The sequence below is a fragment of the Nesoenas mayeri genome (assembly GCF_963082525.1).
Source record: "Nesoenas mayeri genome assembly, chromosome: 4".
Lineage (NCBI taxonomy): Eukaryota > Metazoa > Chordata > Aves > Columbiformes > Columbidae > Nesoenas > Nesoenas mayeri.
Window position 1 is genome coordinate 73734955 of NC_137540.1, and position 16304 is coordinate 73751258.

General features: G+C 36.8%; 1 protein-coding gene across 3 annotated transcripts in view; it reads right to left on the reverse strand.

The window, feature by feature from the left end:
- The window catches only part of CTNNA2 (catenin alpha 2), a gene marked incomplete at both ends in the record, with an annotated part of 482028 nt that overhangs the window by 336543 nt on the left and 129181 nt on the right, over nt 1-16304 (reverse strand). For all 3 annotated transcript variants that reach the window (XM_080343717.1, XM_080343716.1, XM_080343715.1), the window contains one exon: nt 11805-12008. In XM_080343717.1, the coding sequence (XP_080199843.1) occupies nt 11805-12008 (204 nt within the window). The remainder of the gene's footprint in view (nt 1-11804; nt 12009-16304) is intronic.

Consider the following 16304-nt stretch of genomic DNA (forward strand, 5'->3'; position numbering starts at 1 on the left):
ATTAAAATCGAATTTATCTGATCCCAGGATTCGAACACTATCTGGCAACGTGCTTGACAGCCTTATAGTAACTACATTACTACACATCGTGCCCCAAGGTATTTTAGATTATGTCAGAGCTCAGTCATTCCCCACTTGAAGCTACAGAATTTTATTTTGAGGATATCAGATTCTACATTGAAACGCATAAATTTCATTGCAATGCTAATGCTTAATTACAATTATAATGCACCCATGTGGGTTGTCACCCCCTAGTGCTGTTTTGATTTTAATAATCACTTAAAAAAAGGAAATAATTGGTCAACGTGGCAGTCAATTAATCTAATACGTAACACATGTATTGTGAAAATGCGTGGTCAATATGCCACCCTAAACTTAATTGTAGCTTACTTTATAATGCAGATAAGCTAAAGCTTTACTATGGACAAATTAATTTCACAAAATGTTTTATCATCTCATTCTTGAAGCCAAATGCATGCTAAAATATATTAAAACAGTTGAAATATCTGTGTGAAGAAAGGGTTCCGACAAAGTTTCCAAATGTCATTAAATGTTATTAAAATTGGATCAATTCTTAAAATTCAAAAGAGGATCCAAATAAAAATGAAAATTGCTTTTTCCTCTAGCTCAGTCATCTTAAAAGTAATTAAACTATTCTCTCTCTCTCCTACTATTTGACTAAGGAAGTTTTAGGGAACCGGTTACGGTAGAGATGTTTTTTCTCTTTTTCATTTCTCAAATAAAAGCATAAAAATAAACCACATGTGCTCCCACAAGACATGATGTCCATGCAGTTCTACTGTATTTACTAACCTGTAAGAGAATTTCCCAGGTCAAATCTCAGTTTGCATTATCATAAATGTGACTACTGTAAAAAGCAATTGGTAGATAAGCATGTATGACAATCTATGTGTTCCTGAGCTCTGCATCACACATTTACCTCCGAAATAATTTCCAAAAAGGCAGGAGAGGCTTTTGCCCCTTGCCTGTTAAATTCTTTACTGGCATCAAAACATCAATGCCTCTCAAAAATGCAAGTAGAAATTCAGATCTCATTTCTATTTCCTAGATCATGCACTTAATATTAATTTGATTACAAAATATATATGTATTCCCCATATAACCTTTTAAGGCTTTTATTTTTTTCTAAATTTCCAATAGCTACTAACAAGGTAACTCCTTCATTTTCTATGTTATTACATTTTCTTTGATCACAGTTACACCACATCGGCAGCAGATCTTTAGTGATGCACATCACATTTTTGGCATGCAAGCATGCCCTCTTCTGGACATCAAATACCATCGTTTCAGATAATGACTCTAAATTATACCGAATTCTTCCAACACTAACTGAGAGCGTCTTGTTCTTATTTGTAAAAACATTCTTTGTGTAAATGGAACAAAACAAACCCCACAAATAATACAAATCAGTGCAGGATGCACAAACCAATGGTTTACAGGCACATGTAATATTCTAGTTTTGTAGCTTTGATTGTTAATCGAAGTGTAAATGCTGGAAATGACATTACTAATATGAAAAGAGTTGTGAACTTTGCCTGTGGGAAAATGTATCCTTGGCTATGAAAATGATGATCTATTGTACTAAATAGGCCAAATTTCACTTCACATCCTCTATCCTTCCCTTATTTCAGTGTGACTTCCTACCAGCTTTCAAAGAATCATAGAATCTCATAATGGTTTGGGTTGGAAAGGACAGTCAAAGCTCATCCAGTGCCACCCCTGTCATGAGCAGGGACATCTTCAACAGCTCAGGTTGCTCAGAGCCCCATCCAGCTTGGCTTGGGATGTCTCCAGGGATGGGGCATCTACCACTTCTCTGGGCAACTTTCCTCCTCATGTCCAGCCTGAATCTCCCTCCTTTAGTTTAAAACCATCACCCCTTGTCCTATCACAACAGGCCCTGCTGAAAAGTCTGTCCCCATCTTTCTTATCGGCCCATTTTATGTCCGGAAAGGCTGCACAAAGGTCTCCCTGTAGCTTCTCTTCTCCAGCGGAACAGCCCAGCTCTCTCAGCCTGTCCTCCAGCAGAGCTGTTTCAGCCTCGGATCATGACGAAAGTGAAGAAAGACTTGTACAAAGTTCTAAGAACTGATTTAATACATTTTGTGATGTTAATACGGTTGGCTGTGACAGATTTTGAAAAAGCCGAAGAGGTATTATGTAGATTTATTTCCTAAAGAAGGGCAAACACACCCAACCATCCATTGGTGATGCACAACTACAAAGCCCAAGCTCCTTACCGCTACTCCCTCCTCTGCTCACCTGTAGATTTATATCTCAGAGAAATAAGTGTGCAGGTTAATTTACCCTTTATGTTTCCATTGCTTACCTTCAGGTTTGCCACACGATTACCAGAATTTTGACACATTATGCTTATCAAAAAACCCCACAACCTTAAGCGAACAGAAAATGTTGTGGAGCCTCCAGGAGACACAGATTTTTGACATTAATTTGTGAAAGCTCCCTAATTGCAGTAGGTCCATGCTTATTTTATTTTGATGCATTCCCAATAACTCTCTAAGCTTTAGGAATACGTTGCTTTGCATCTGAAATAATATAACGCACATTATTTCTCTGCATTATGCAAGTATTGAAAGTCAAATCTTTTCCCCAAAAGCACGTAAACATAGAGCTAATAATTGTATTGCTATTGGCACGGTATAAAATGCATGAAAAACTTTTCTTATACTGGTATCGACTTGCAGACATAGAAAAACAACAAATTAATGACCCATAAATGCTAACTTCAGTACAAGGAAGAATTCCAGAAGTTATGAATCACACCAGATAGACAAGATTGATAAAGGACTTTTCTATAGGTGACAAATAGCTTTAACACCATTCTTTTCAGATAGCCTAAGTCTTGCAAAGATTAAGGTAATGCTTTCCAGCATATTAAGAGCACTGATGCGGAAGTCATTATTTCTGGAAGAACACAGTTTAGATAAAACAAAACAAAACTAATTAATGCAAAATAAAATGAGCAAAAATATGAAAATCACTGGAAGAAAATGCAATGTGTGTGTGTATATACACAGGAACTATTTTTGGTTGAATCCAGTGAATTGAAAATGAGCATATACCCTAATAAAGTATCAGAAGTATAGCCAGGCATTTTGTATGCATACATACGTATATGAGGTAGAACAAACAGGAATAATATATAAATTTGTCAGAAAATACAAGTTTTCTGAAGGCAACTTGTTGAAGAACTTGGAGTCCACTTAATAAATCATTTATTCCAAATTATATCTTGCAGGAAATTCATATCACATATTCTAGGAAAGCAGTTCGGCTTGTTTGTTAGAAACAAACAAAATAATCACAATGAAATCCCACATGATCCCATTACCATTGTGTCCACTTTATTCTGTCCCATGTCATTCTTCTCTCAGTTCAACAGGCAAACCAAAGGAATTCATTATTTGCCCAGTTATAGCAAATATTCAATACACTTGCTAAGGAGATTCAGATGGTCTTTAAAGAAGAAATTAGAGAAATCCTATGTCTTCAAAGAAACAGAAATTATACACGTCCTCCAACAGTTAGATACCACAATTATTCAAATACTGCAATATTATTACAGAATTTGTTTTTATGTGGAAATGTCAAGGCACTTTAATGAATTAAAACTGACATTATGTCAATTTTCATGCTGGAGTAACAGATCCCCAGAAAGACTAAGCATTATATGAACAAACCGAATGAGTGATAAAGGGCAAATAACTTCATTTTAAGGTCTGTGATTGACCGCTGGTCATTGCTTCCTACCAAGATAAACAGCAAAGAAAGAAACATATATAATTTATAGAATTCTCCTGTATATTTCAATTCTTTATGAGACTGAAAGATTTGAATTCACATTTGAATTCACACTGTTTCCTGATTAGGCGTCCAGCACTTCTATAGGCAAAGAGAGGAAAAAAGCGGAATATCTAGCTTAAGAAAAATAAATCTGATAGACATTTAGATTATACTGGGCATATTAATGATTTTAAAAGATTATATGAGACACCAAGAAATATATATTATTTAATATAATTCCTAGAAGTTGAGTGAGCTGATGTTGGATTAACTTGGATTTTCTTAGGTGAATTGACAAGGATGTCACAAGGAACACGGAAGAGAAAATATCTCAGGCTGAACTGATGGTCTAGAAGTTGTCAGCCCTTGTGACCCCAAGGAAATGGGACTCTTATTGTAATAATCTTGGGCAAAACATTTAAACTTGTGACTAAATCCCACTGAAACTTAACAGAGTCTTAATTTTAAACGTGTATAGGATATACTGGGACTGCAGAAGCAAAAAAAGGATGAAGAATATTAAAACCCATCACCCACAACCTGAAAAACATGGTTGTGAAGACAATTATTTCTGCTTTAATTGTAAACCTGTTCAATCTATATTTTTTAAATTTCCCATAACTTACACGACAATTTACTATCATTACAAAGTTATATTTACTACTATATACAGCTATAATTATTTTCTGAAAACATATAGTTTTCAATCTTTCTTACAAACTGTTTTATAGCAGCTGAAAATTAATGTATAACAATTATCTTTAATACTTTTTGAAATACATTGCAGTGGAGCCTAGACCAGATAACAGAAAGAATGTATTGCATATGTGTGAACAAAACTGTGTCAATTCTATTGACATCTTTCATTAATTTTATTCCATCTCCATTTTCCTTGTACTTCATTTCTCACAGGTCTCCTAAATATTTTATGAGTCTACAGGTATTAACAACAGTCTTAATCGTAGTATCCAAAGCAACAGGAATATTGAGTGGAATAGACCGGATAAACACACAAGTAGTAAGAAGGAGCTCCATCATTTCTTATCAGATCTACATCAGGTGGTTTGCTTTGCAAAATATTACTCAGCATGTCTAGATTTAAACAGATCCTCAAAAGTGCAATTTCCTTAACAACTAAATAACAATAAAGTGATAATAAGGAAGATAATTCTTCAAGGCATTGGAATGTAGGCTGACTTAGACCTTTTTTTTCCAACCCTTCAAATCAATCACTGGGCTTAATTAGTTGTCTAGAGATACAAAATAAAGTAAAATAAAATAAGTCCTCACAAGCAGGCACTTGGTTGGATTTACCGGCATTCTTGTCAAGAATATCTTGTCAGAAACATCACTCAACCTATCATAGCAATTCAGTTTTAGATTCCAAAATCCTCGTGTGATTTATACACATTTTAACAAGAAAGACAAAGCTTTTCTCATGACATACCATGATCTGCCTTTAAAGACAAAGAGCTTAAATGAAGCACCTAAAAGACAGTTTCCAGTGGACACCCCCATAGAGAAGCTATCAGCACCATGGTTCAGAAACAGCATTTCCTCCCATCAATATTAATTCAGTAAATTTAAACATCCGCTGGTCCAAACAGATGAAGCACCATGGGGCTGTGTAAATTTATAACCACCAGAATCTGAAGTCAAGATAAATTGTTGGCATATTTGTCATTTCCAAGCCATAAAGTCCTAGTTTCTCACAGAGCTTTTCTATTTGTTTCTCATGGAAAATATCAGCATGGTTCTCTGGCTCTGCTAAGAAACATCAAACACAGACTTAAATATATATATATGAACAAAGAAATCAAAACTCACTTGTGCAATAGTAACCTGCCTGAGAAGCAATGCTGTGACACATCGTAAAACATCTGCCCATTTGGGAACACATCCTATTCCTCCAGTCATAACTCCTGTGTTTCTCCTTGTGTCTTCCAAGTTAGGAAAGACAAAACTGCTCATATAACTCTAAAAGAGCAAAGTGACTAGTAAAATAGATTATCTCCAGCTTGAAGTTGAGTAGGAAGCTTTAAACAAGCCATTTTCTTTCTAAAATAACTCAGAAAGCTGGGAACTCAACAATGGTACCAATGGTCCTGCTGAGCTGGTCATAAGTGAGCTGATCCTGTCGCTCATCCCTGATCATTCATCTCAACACAGATTCCGCCATTTCTCTGTCTCATAACTGGAATTTACTGTTGCCCAGATTAACCTTCTGCAAGTCAGCACCAGAAATGACATGAAAATTATTACTTTTCTCTTAAATATGAATTTAGATGAAGCTGTTCAATATGGAAGCTGACAGTCTCTTGAGAGTTTATGGATTTTCATTTGCTATCATGTTTTTCGTTCTCAAATCAAGTACTATAACTTCAGCTGCCTGTTAAGGATGCTTCATTCTCACGTATTGCAACACTATAATTTTACTTGGAGCAATTTGATTTTTTTTATTGATATATTTGTGAAGCAAAGCTGCCCGTAGACTTGTGTTTTCTTGTGTTCTTATATTTTGCATTTTCAAGATATGACATTTTCCTCTCTGTAAGAAACAAGAATTAGAGCCTATAACATCTCACCTACAGTGAAGAGACATCAGGGATGGGTAGTAACTTCAGAGAAAAAGATTACAAATAAAAAACAGTAAGCAATGTTATTCCTATGGTATTATCAGTAAAATATCAACAAAGCAAAACAAAACAAGCCTAATCTGCAGTGCTCTCATCCTCATGTCTATATGTTAAATCATCTGTTGTAATACAAGGACTTCAAATGACGGACTGTTCATTCCACTGGGATACAGAGAAATATTCCCTGTCCCCGGACCCCAATTACAATTAAAAAAAAAATAAAAATCCAATAAATAAATAACAAAACACACACACGAGATGTTCTGAAACAATGGCAATGGCTGGGAGCAGGAGAACTGGGGGAGAGGAGATGGAAGGTGTGAGAATGAAGGTTGGCATAATGATGAGCTCAAAGGTTTGAAAGCAAAACCATGTATTTGAACTAGATAGGAAACGCCTCTTCCAATGTGAACTTGAATTAATGCCAAGGCAGGAACCAGAGGTCTTGAACAGTCGTGGCTTATTCACTTGGCAACTGCTTTCCAAATTTCTCCTTGATACACTCCAGCCACCCAACATTCAGTTTGTCTCTGCTTGGCATTGAAACCAATGATGTCTGAGGGAATTCAAATCATCCTTTTTTAAGTGTATTTTTCCAAAGATATAATTTTCTTCCTTTCTTGATCAGAAATCAACACAGCAGCACCCTGATGCTTGCTAGAAAGGCCACTCAGCATTGGGTTATATATGTTTGGCAGCATATTTCTAATCTAAGCGTCGGAGTTTGGAAGCTGGAAGTGCCAGGTTTCAGGGATTTTTGTTCCCTGCCAGCCTGCAATACAAATCATGAAGGATCCACGAGAGTAAAGCAGCAGGAAACTAGACCACAATCAGAGCTAACCATCCTTTACATGATTTTCCTTTTGCATTTGGACAAATGGAAAGCGACTGTATGAAGAGCTTCTGTGGAGTTGTATTTAGTTCTTCACTGTAGGGTAGAAGTCTAGAAATGTAATTTTATTTTGAAATATATTATGAGATTTATCGCACGTACATAAGAGTCTGAAAAATCCCCAGCAATTTTCTGTGAGAGATAGAAAACCAAACGTCATATGACTGAATTCTCCTGCCCTTCCTTCCCAGAAATAAAAGGTTTTAAAGTTCAGTTGAATTCAGCATAGAAATAATAGACACCATGCTGAGAAAATATTATGACAGTTACTGATAACACAAATGAAACTAATACGTATTACCAGATATACAAACACTGATGAAACTGTTGATATCTCGATAAAAGTTCTTGCAGAGGGTTTATGTACTGTGAGACTCCAGTCAATGCAATATATAATATACAAATGCATAATTATTCATAGAATGGGTAAAGATCCTAAGGACTAGTTTTCTTGCAGCAATAATAACTTATAAACCTCCCATAGCAATTATTGCTTAAATAACCTCTGAACTGGGACCAGAACTCTGAATATTTGTGAAGACAACTCAGATAAAACAATATTACTTGACATATAGGAAATGGAAGAACTCAGCATTATCTGAGAAGGAAGGTGGAACCAAAACACACCTCTCCAACCATGTTTTTTCACAATCCTTGAAATACATTCCTGTCACTTTTCCTAAAACCTTTACAACAGAAAACAACACAACTGCAAAAGCAACATTATTTGTTATCCATCTGCATTGAAATCTGTTCTCTTGTCACCAAATGATAAAATTATCTGCAGCATCTCTCTGTCTACTTCTCTGAATTGCAAACCAGCTTTAACTTTCCCCAGTAAAACTCCGGATAATACACAGAGAGATTTTACTCCTGGCATGTATCTAATTGTAAGAACATCATTATCCCCTTGTTAGTCTGTGATGGATCCATAAAAAGCGGGTAGGCAAATGGGAAAAACAACATTGTCGCGTGTATTAAATTTTCCCTTCTTACGTAGCAGAACGTATTGATCCAGTGAAGTCTGATCAAACAACTAGTGACAAAACAGATCTCAGGTGCAGAGAATACACCATGAGGTACGATAGATGTACTTGAAAAGCCTGGCAGGAGCACAGAAGATAAGACACGTGCGTCTCCGCAGGGAACTTTCTAAGAAAGGGATGCGCAAGGGGGTGGTCTGCAAGTAGAGGAGGGGTTCTTTTAATACATCTTATACTACTTGAAAGGTAGAAGTTCTTACATTGTTCAGCTGGAAGCGATTTCCTTTTTCTTGCACACAAAACCTGGGAAAACCCTTTTTATTCCTTGTGTCACATTCAGCATTTGCTACGCTAGAAAATACACAGAATTGTGTAGCCAACCTTGTATTTCATACAGCTGCCTGGAAACCTCCCCGTTTCCCATTCATGCCCATTCACCGGGGAAAAAGATCAGTGAAGCTTCAGGAACAACGTCTCCATTCTGAGTATGTTCTCTTGCGCTCGATATTTTACTTAGCTTCTATGAGAATTTAATACAAGACAGACCATAAACCACAACTGATTTACATGGGACTTGGCAGTGCAAATATCCAATAGATAAAAGGGAATATGGAATCTACTTAACAATCAAAAAATAGAAATGTATATAAAAAGAAATACCCCTCTGAACCCAAATCATATAATTAGATAACTGGAGTGAAACGATTTTGAGCCGGAGAAGGACTGAACTAATATTGACTGTACAGTACATTGCCAATACTCCACACTTCATTGTCTGTATACTTTAAATAAGATCAAAAAATATATTTAATTTGTTCTATGTTCTTTGTGTCTCATGGCGAGCAGTGTGCCAAAAAATGGTCCATCATTTCCCAGATATCAAACAGCAAAAAAACCAAAACCCACATTAATATCCAACTAATTTCAAAGCTTTAAAGCAAGAGCAAGGTTGCTGGTTTAAGGCAATATGGGCAGAAGATGCTAAAGATGTCCATCTTCACCAAGTCATCTCAAAGCTAACGTGCTGTGACAGTCCAGTCAACGTTTCATCAGACCTATAAACATGTCACGTTTGCTACACGCTTTTCAGTTTTACCCTTTCGAAACTTATCAAAGCTTCTAAAAATCTTTCCAAGTGAAATCCTTTGTCAGAATGAACATGTGTAGCATTTCTGCAAACCAAGAAAATCCATCCCCAGAGGTCGAAATGGTAAAATCAGAAGAAATTTCTCCCACGGCAAATAAATGAGTGAAATTCAGTCTCTAGACAGATGCTTAAACCGAGCTGCCTCCAAGCCAGGTATTTAATCTTATATCCTACTTAATGGGGATTTAGTTAACATAGTCAGAGGTGTCTAGAGTTATCTGACTTATCCCATATTAGTTTATAACACTGACTCATCCAAATGGCTCTTCAGGTTCCCTTGGCAGTATTGATCTCATCTCCAGTATTGATACTGATCTCTGTTAATTATAACAGGAGTTTAAGCAACTGAAGCTCAAACATTTTGATAAAGGTAGGAGTCTGGTCTTGGGTTCTTCCCTAGAACATCCATAACGTGGACATGGGGCTGACAGATACAACACAAGACCCATGGTAAATCCAAATGCTTCTGAGCAACATTTAATGCAACATGGTTCTCAAATTCTACCATTCCAGATGTGTTCGAATCAGAAGTACTTTACTTTATGTAGCTTCAGTATACATTCAGTTCTTATAAAGTTTACTAAATAGCTGTAAAAAAAACAGATTAAAGTGTTTACCTTCCAATACAAAGCAGGAAACAACAAAATTGATCGGAATTGTGCAGCTCAGACTATATGAAAGAGTAGACATACAATGGTAACCATAAAAACAGATGCTCACACCATTATGTGTTTAGGTAAAAATGATGAAGCTCTATTAGCCATGACCAGTGTGGTCATAAATGCCTATGGTCATTTAAAACTCTCCTTTCTCTGCAAATGTGGTCAGAAATAAAATAGGAATGTTTCTGGTCTGAGGACAAATGGCATCGTTACCAAAAACCTGTGTACTTAAGAAGAGGCACCACAATAAAATAAGAAGCTAAAATCCACTAGTTCTCCAAGTGTTTTTGAAACACCTTTGAAGATTTCAGCTGATAGTAATAGTTCTACAAAGCAAGATTATGTAAGAAGCAATCCAGCAAGTCCTCTTCCACCAGTCTCATCACCTGTGATTTAATGCTCTCTTGATAATTTCTAATGCATAACACAACAGCACAGACTTTGCTTTCATTCACGGTACAAAAACCTTTCAACTATCACTTCAGAAAAATCAAAAAGCAAATAATACACACTTTTAAATTGTGCACCATCAGAAACAGCTACGCCTTGAGCTGACTCTAGTATTGGAATAATACCTTAAAAAAATGTAATAGTTAATTTTGAACTACACAATAAAATGACTGAATAGAAGGAGTGAAGTTTTGCACTAGTGATACTCTACCAACTAACTATAACAATACCAACGAAAATAACAATGTTAAAGGTTCATCCTTGAGCAGTCTCTTCAGTGTTATTTCAATGATGCTAATAAAATAAGATCAAAAGGTGCCACCCAATACTCCAGTATCAATGACAGGCAAGAAACAGCCAAGCATCGGATGCTCAGTTTGATACCTGTTTGCAAACATTTCCATTTTAAAAAAGGTCATTGAAGTTGCTTAGGACTTTTTCACACATCTCCAAAAGACACAGCGACAATATTTATGAGTTTTAATACACAATGTTAAGCAGAGAGAATTTTCTGGGCTAAGTTGTGTGGAACAAAGGTTATGCACGACAGGTAGAAAAATTTACCACCTCTTGAAACCCCCACAGCTTTATTTAAGATACTGCAGTTATGTTTCTTTGTGTGAGCGGCTGAACTCACTAATTTCACAGCAACTGAGTATTTCACAGCTCCAACAGCAAGTGAAGAGCTTCAGAGGTTTAACCCACACAATCTCACCTGAGTGATATGCTAATAAACACAACGACATCTAAGACACAGTGGAAATCGTGTTGGAAATTAACTGTATTCACTTTCATTAAGAAAATAATTCTTAGGCCATTTTCCACTTACATTGCTTGCCATTAGTTTTCATTAAAAAGAGTATTTTACCTCAAAAGGAATACTTGTTGGCTGTTAATTACGTAAGAAGAAAGTTTAATCCCAAAGCTATGGGGAGCATGGAGTTCACCTCCCATGAGCTTCTGAATGTACCCAACTTCTCTCAAGTGTTTGCAATAAATTAAAAAGCTAAATAATTCAAAAACAATTACCATTAAAAAGTTCAATAATTCAAACAGCACTACCATTACCAAGCTAAATAATTCAAATAGCGTCATATTTCCTCCAGGTATAAAGACACATTAGCGTTTTGGGTCAAGTCGTAACGTTAGGCTGAGCGAGGATGAACCATTCACTGAAAAAGAAGGCAGGAATAAGAGAGAACGACTTACGTTGTTCATGTACTCGCTGAGCAGGTCCTGCAGGGCCTGTCTCACGGCATTGCATTCGGCCACGATTCTCTCGCGGCGATCGTCACGAGTGCATGAGGAATCAGCCATGAGCGCCGCGCCGCTGATGATGCTCTCCAGCCGCTCCTCCAGGGACGGCCTGAAACGGGCCTCACTGAACGTCATCGGGTCTAAGATAATTTTGTTCTAAACAAAAAAAAAAAAATTAGGAGAAATTAGGAAAAATTCAGTATACATTTAAATTAGGAAAAATTAGGAGAGCACACAGGTCTTTGGTATTTTTTAAGCGTCTCTTGTTTCAGCGGCTTCATGGGGTTGTTAGTCTTTCATATACAATAAGTAAAACCGTCTACCATGAAGCTGAGAAATAAACAACAGCAGAGTCGGTTATACTGTTAAGTGGCATTCCTTATTTTATCAGAGCTGGGAAGCACTGGGGATCATCCTCCTGTCCTGGTTTTGTTAAAAAGAAGACCAGTTCTCTTTTAGTGATTTTTCTTTCTGCTCAGTATATATGAATTTGGTAGCTTCTCTTCAGATTCCCGAAAAAATCAATATTACGAAAGTATCTGGTTGCTCTAAAATCTCAACACGTAAATAATATTAAAAATAACACACAACCTATTGTTATAAAAGACTTCTGCTGAGAGCAACACAACAAAACTGGTGAAGGGACTTGAACACAAGCCCTATGGGGAGAGGCTGAGGGAGCTGGACTTGTTTAGTCTGGGGAAGAGGAGGCTCAGAGGTGAGCTCAGCACTCTCTAGAACTACCTGAAGGGCAGTTCTAGCCAGGTGGGGATTGGGCTCTTCTCCCAGGCATCAGCAATAGGACAAGGGGCCATGGGCTTCAACTCTGCCAGGGGAAATTCAGGCTGGAGATTAGAAAGCAATTCTGTGCAGAGAGAGTGGTCAGGCATTGGAATGGCTGCCCAGGGAGGTGCTGGACTCACCGGCCCTGGAGGTTTTGAAACTGAGATTGGCCATGGCACTTAGTGCCAGGATCTAGTCAATGGGCTGGAGTTGGACCAAGGATTGGACTTGATGATCTCTGAGGTCTTTTCCAACCCAGTCCATTCTGTGATTCTGTGAACCGGTTCAAAACAGTATTTGGGAAGCATATGGGTAAAAACAATTCAACAAAAACTACTGTAGTGTTCATATATTATACATATATATTGAATCTTGCAGCAAACTAATGTTACTCTTTCCTGAATCTTCTGAAGCCTCCTTGAATATTCAGGAAATTCATATGAAAGGTGCAAGTTACTTATAACTGAGGAGAAAGTGGAGTATTCTCTGTTAACTAATTCCTTCATTTTGAGTATTTTATCAGAAGCCTGTTAAAATGCTACTATATTACCTTAATATAACATGAAAATAAATGAAGAAATGATCATTATTAGACAATTACACTTGGATAAAAATGTGAAGTACCTCTGATTCCCATTCTGAAGTGCATCTTTTAAAAGTCTCTTTCTAAAGGCATTTGCAAGATATTTGTGTTTGTTTTTAAATGAGGAAAAGGTTAAAAAGAGAACACTACAGGAAAACAGTCTAAAAACATCTTTAATTGCAGAAATAGCTGACTGGTTAGGAAAATATTTTTGCTCCACCAGAAAAAAAATTGATTTTCGAAGACTGTTTTCTATTGCTGATATTTTCATTGTTAAATTATGATCACTGATAAACACTTGTGTACTTTATATATCAAACTTATTACCAAATATTGAGAGCTAGACCGCATAGATTCTACCCTATTAGTGTAGAAACATATGCGATATGATGAGGTTTATGTCATCGTTAGATTATATTTGAGTTGTTTTTCTCCCTTTGTATTTCAAGGTAACAAATACAAAAGAAATAATCACCTGCTACCACTTAGAGGCACATTAATAACACTGTGTAATTCAGTAACCTTTTGCTGCAATCATACTAATCAGTTTCATAATTGTATATTGTCTAAAAATGCTCTGTAAGCCACGCACTTCTTATTTCAGCTTTAAAAGAAAATAAACGAAGAAACAGGTATATAAGAGGCAGATCTGAAAAAGTTTAAGCATTCTGTATTCTAATAATCACACCTATTGTAAAGCACCTTGGATTTTTGTTAATGAACCATTTTAATTTTCACAACATTTTGATAACATTATGACTAGTCTATTTCTTTTAATATCCAAGAGCAATCAACAAGCGCAAGCCAAATGAAGCAATTAATTCGAAAAAATACAACCCAGCGTATTAAAATGTAAATCAGGATTTGGGGATATGATACATAACCAACACCTGCCTTTAATGTAGAAAATTGTATCCATTTATTACAAATCAGAACAGGCTCAAACGAACTTATTCCAAGCTAAATTCTGATTGCAGGTGAATATATTTTCTTTCATTTAGTGGGACAAAGCTTTTATAAAGATCTTGTTTCTCAGTAAAACTTCCAACTAACTCCATGCACGGAAAAGATAACTCATTACTATACATAGAGGATCAAGCTCTGAGAAATCTATAACTTAACTGAATCCGTAGCAGTTAAATAGTAACAAACACAACATCATGAAATTTATGAAGACTCATTATTAAATAAAAAGGAGAAATAGAAGTATTTTAATTAGATACCATATTGTTTCTATGGACTCCACAGAAATAAATGCATCATTACCCAGAATCTGGAATAATATCTCACATGTGTCTTCCAGGGTCTGTGTTTTAGAAGCATCTAAATCAGAAACGACTTCTCCAGGAGCTGGGCTTATGCATATCGATATAGCTGTGCTTTTCCATCAAACCATAATACTTTAAAGAATAGAGCTGATTGGCACACTTTAGTTCATAAGCACTGGGATTTTCACTAATCAACTTTACATTCATCTTCACAACAGTGTATTTAATTCAATAATAGTGTCACAGAGGCAGCCCAGAAGTCAATTTAGGCCGGCAATAAGCTCCAAACAGACTTTATTCTGACCAGATCTGTTTAGTGGAAAACCAACTGGAAATGGGGTTTACCCAAAATTATTCAGCAGTCCGGCAACATTTAATAAACTGCAGGTTCGATATCAGTTGGGAACAACATTTCCGTACAACCACGCAAGAATGAGGATCATGGAACCATAGAATTATAGAATCCTTTCAGTTGGAAGAGACTCTCAGGATCATTGAGTCCAACCGTAAACCAACTCTAGCACTAAACCATGTCTCTAAGAACCTTGTCTAAATGCCTTTTAAACCCCTCCAGGGATGGTGACTCCATCACTGCCCTGGGCAGCCTGTTCCAATGCCCAACAGCCCTTTGGGGAAGAAATTGTTACCAAGATCCAACGTCAACCTCCCCTGGCACAAATTGAGGCCGTTTCCTCTTGTCCTATCACTTGATACTTGGGAGAGGAAACCAACCTCCTCCGCAGCATGTAGACACAAAAAGAAACAGCTGCTTTCACTCAAGGAGTCCTCACAGAAATAATTGCTTGCCCAAGGTGGGCAAGGGCTCACTCAAGAAGATTTCCAGAAAAAAATCCACAGCCCCACTCCTCCCAGAGTGCTCCAAGAGGGAATTCATTGGGGGACCCATTTTACAGCCCAGTTGAATCTGGCCCTGGTCATCAGAAGCTGGTCCAGAAGCTTCTCTGGTCCTGGGCACCTCCTGGGCTGATGTCTATGGACCAGGAGTTCCGAACTGAGAAGCCACTGTGTCCTGGGGGAGGACAGGGACAATGGGGCACAAACGATGCTAAAGAGCCATCAGCTGCCCCATTGACAGCTCTGGATCTCACCATTTTTGCCACAAATAGCAAAAGACTGAAATGGCATCACATGAACTATCTCAGCAAACTATATCATCAGGAAAAAATTCTAAAAATAATCAACTGAATGTTTCCAATTATTTTCAGTGTTTCCTTAGTCCAATGTTGTTGTTAATGGGGTTTTTTTGGTTTTGTTTTCTTTGGTTTGGTTTTGTTTGGTTTGATTTGGTTTTGTTTGGTTTGGTTTTAGTTTGTTTGGTTTTCTTTGGGTTCTTTTGTTTGTTCTGTTCTAAATACGTTACCATTCAAAGAAACATTAATGCTCACGGTTCTTTTTTTGTTTTCTTTTATATTTGTTTAAATGACCACAAAAACTAGTCCTGAACACAGATGGAAAGCACACATTACTAGAGAGGATGATTTCTACTAGCCAACTTATGTTGTACTTGTAGCAAACCTCTTTTCTCAATCCAAACATCATCCATACAGCACTATTGCAATTTCCATGTTTCACTGATAACAACATAATCTGTTTTTCCGCATGTGTTCCATTTCTCTTCTTCCTTATAACCATAGGTGTCAGGTTCTCCACATCCACAGCAAATCTCAAACAGCACATCTGACACCTCTCAGTGAATCCTGAATCACATTTTGCTTCTTAGATGCTTTTAAGACAGTGCACTCCACAATCTTCCAGGAGACCCAATAACCTGCTAAAATAATATTCCTGAAATATTTC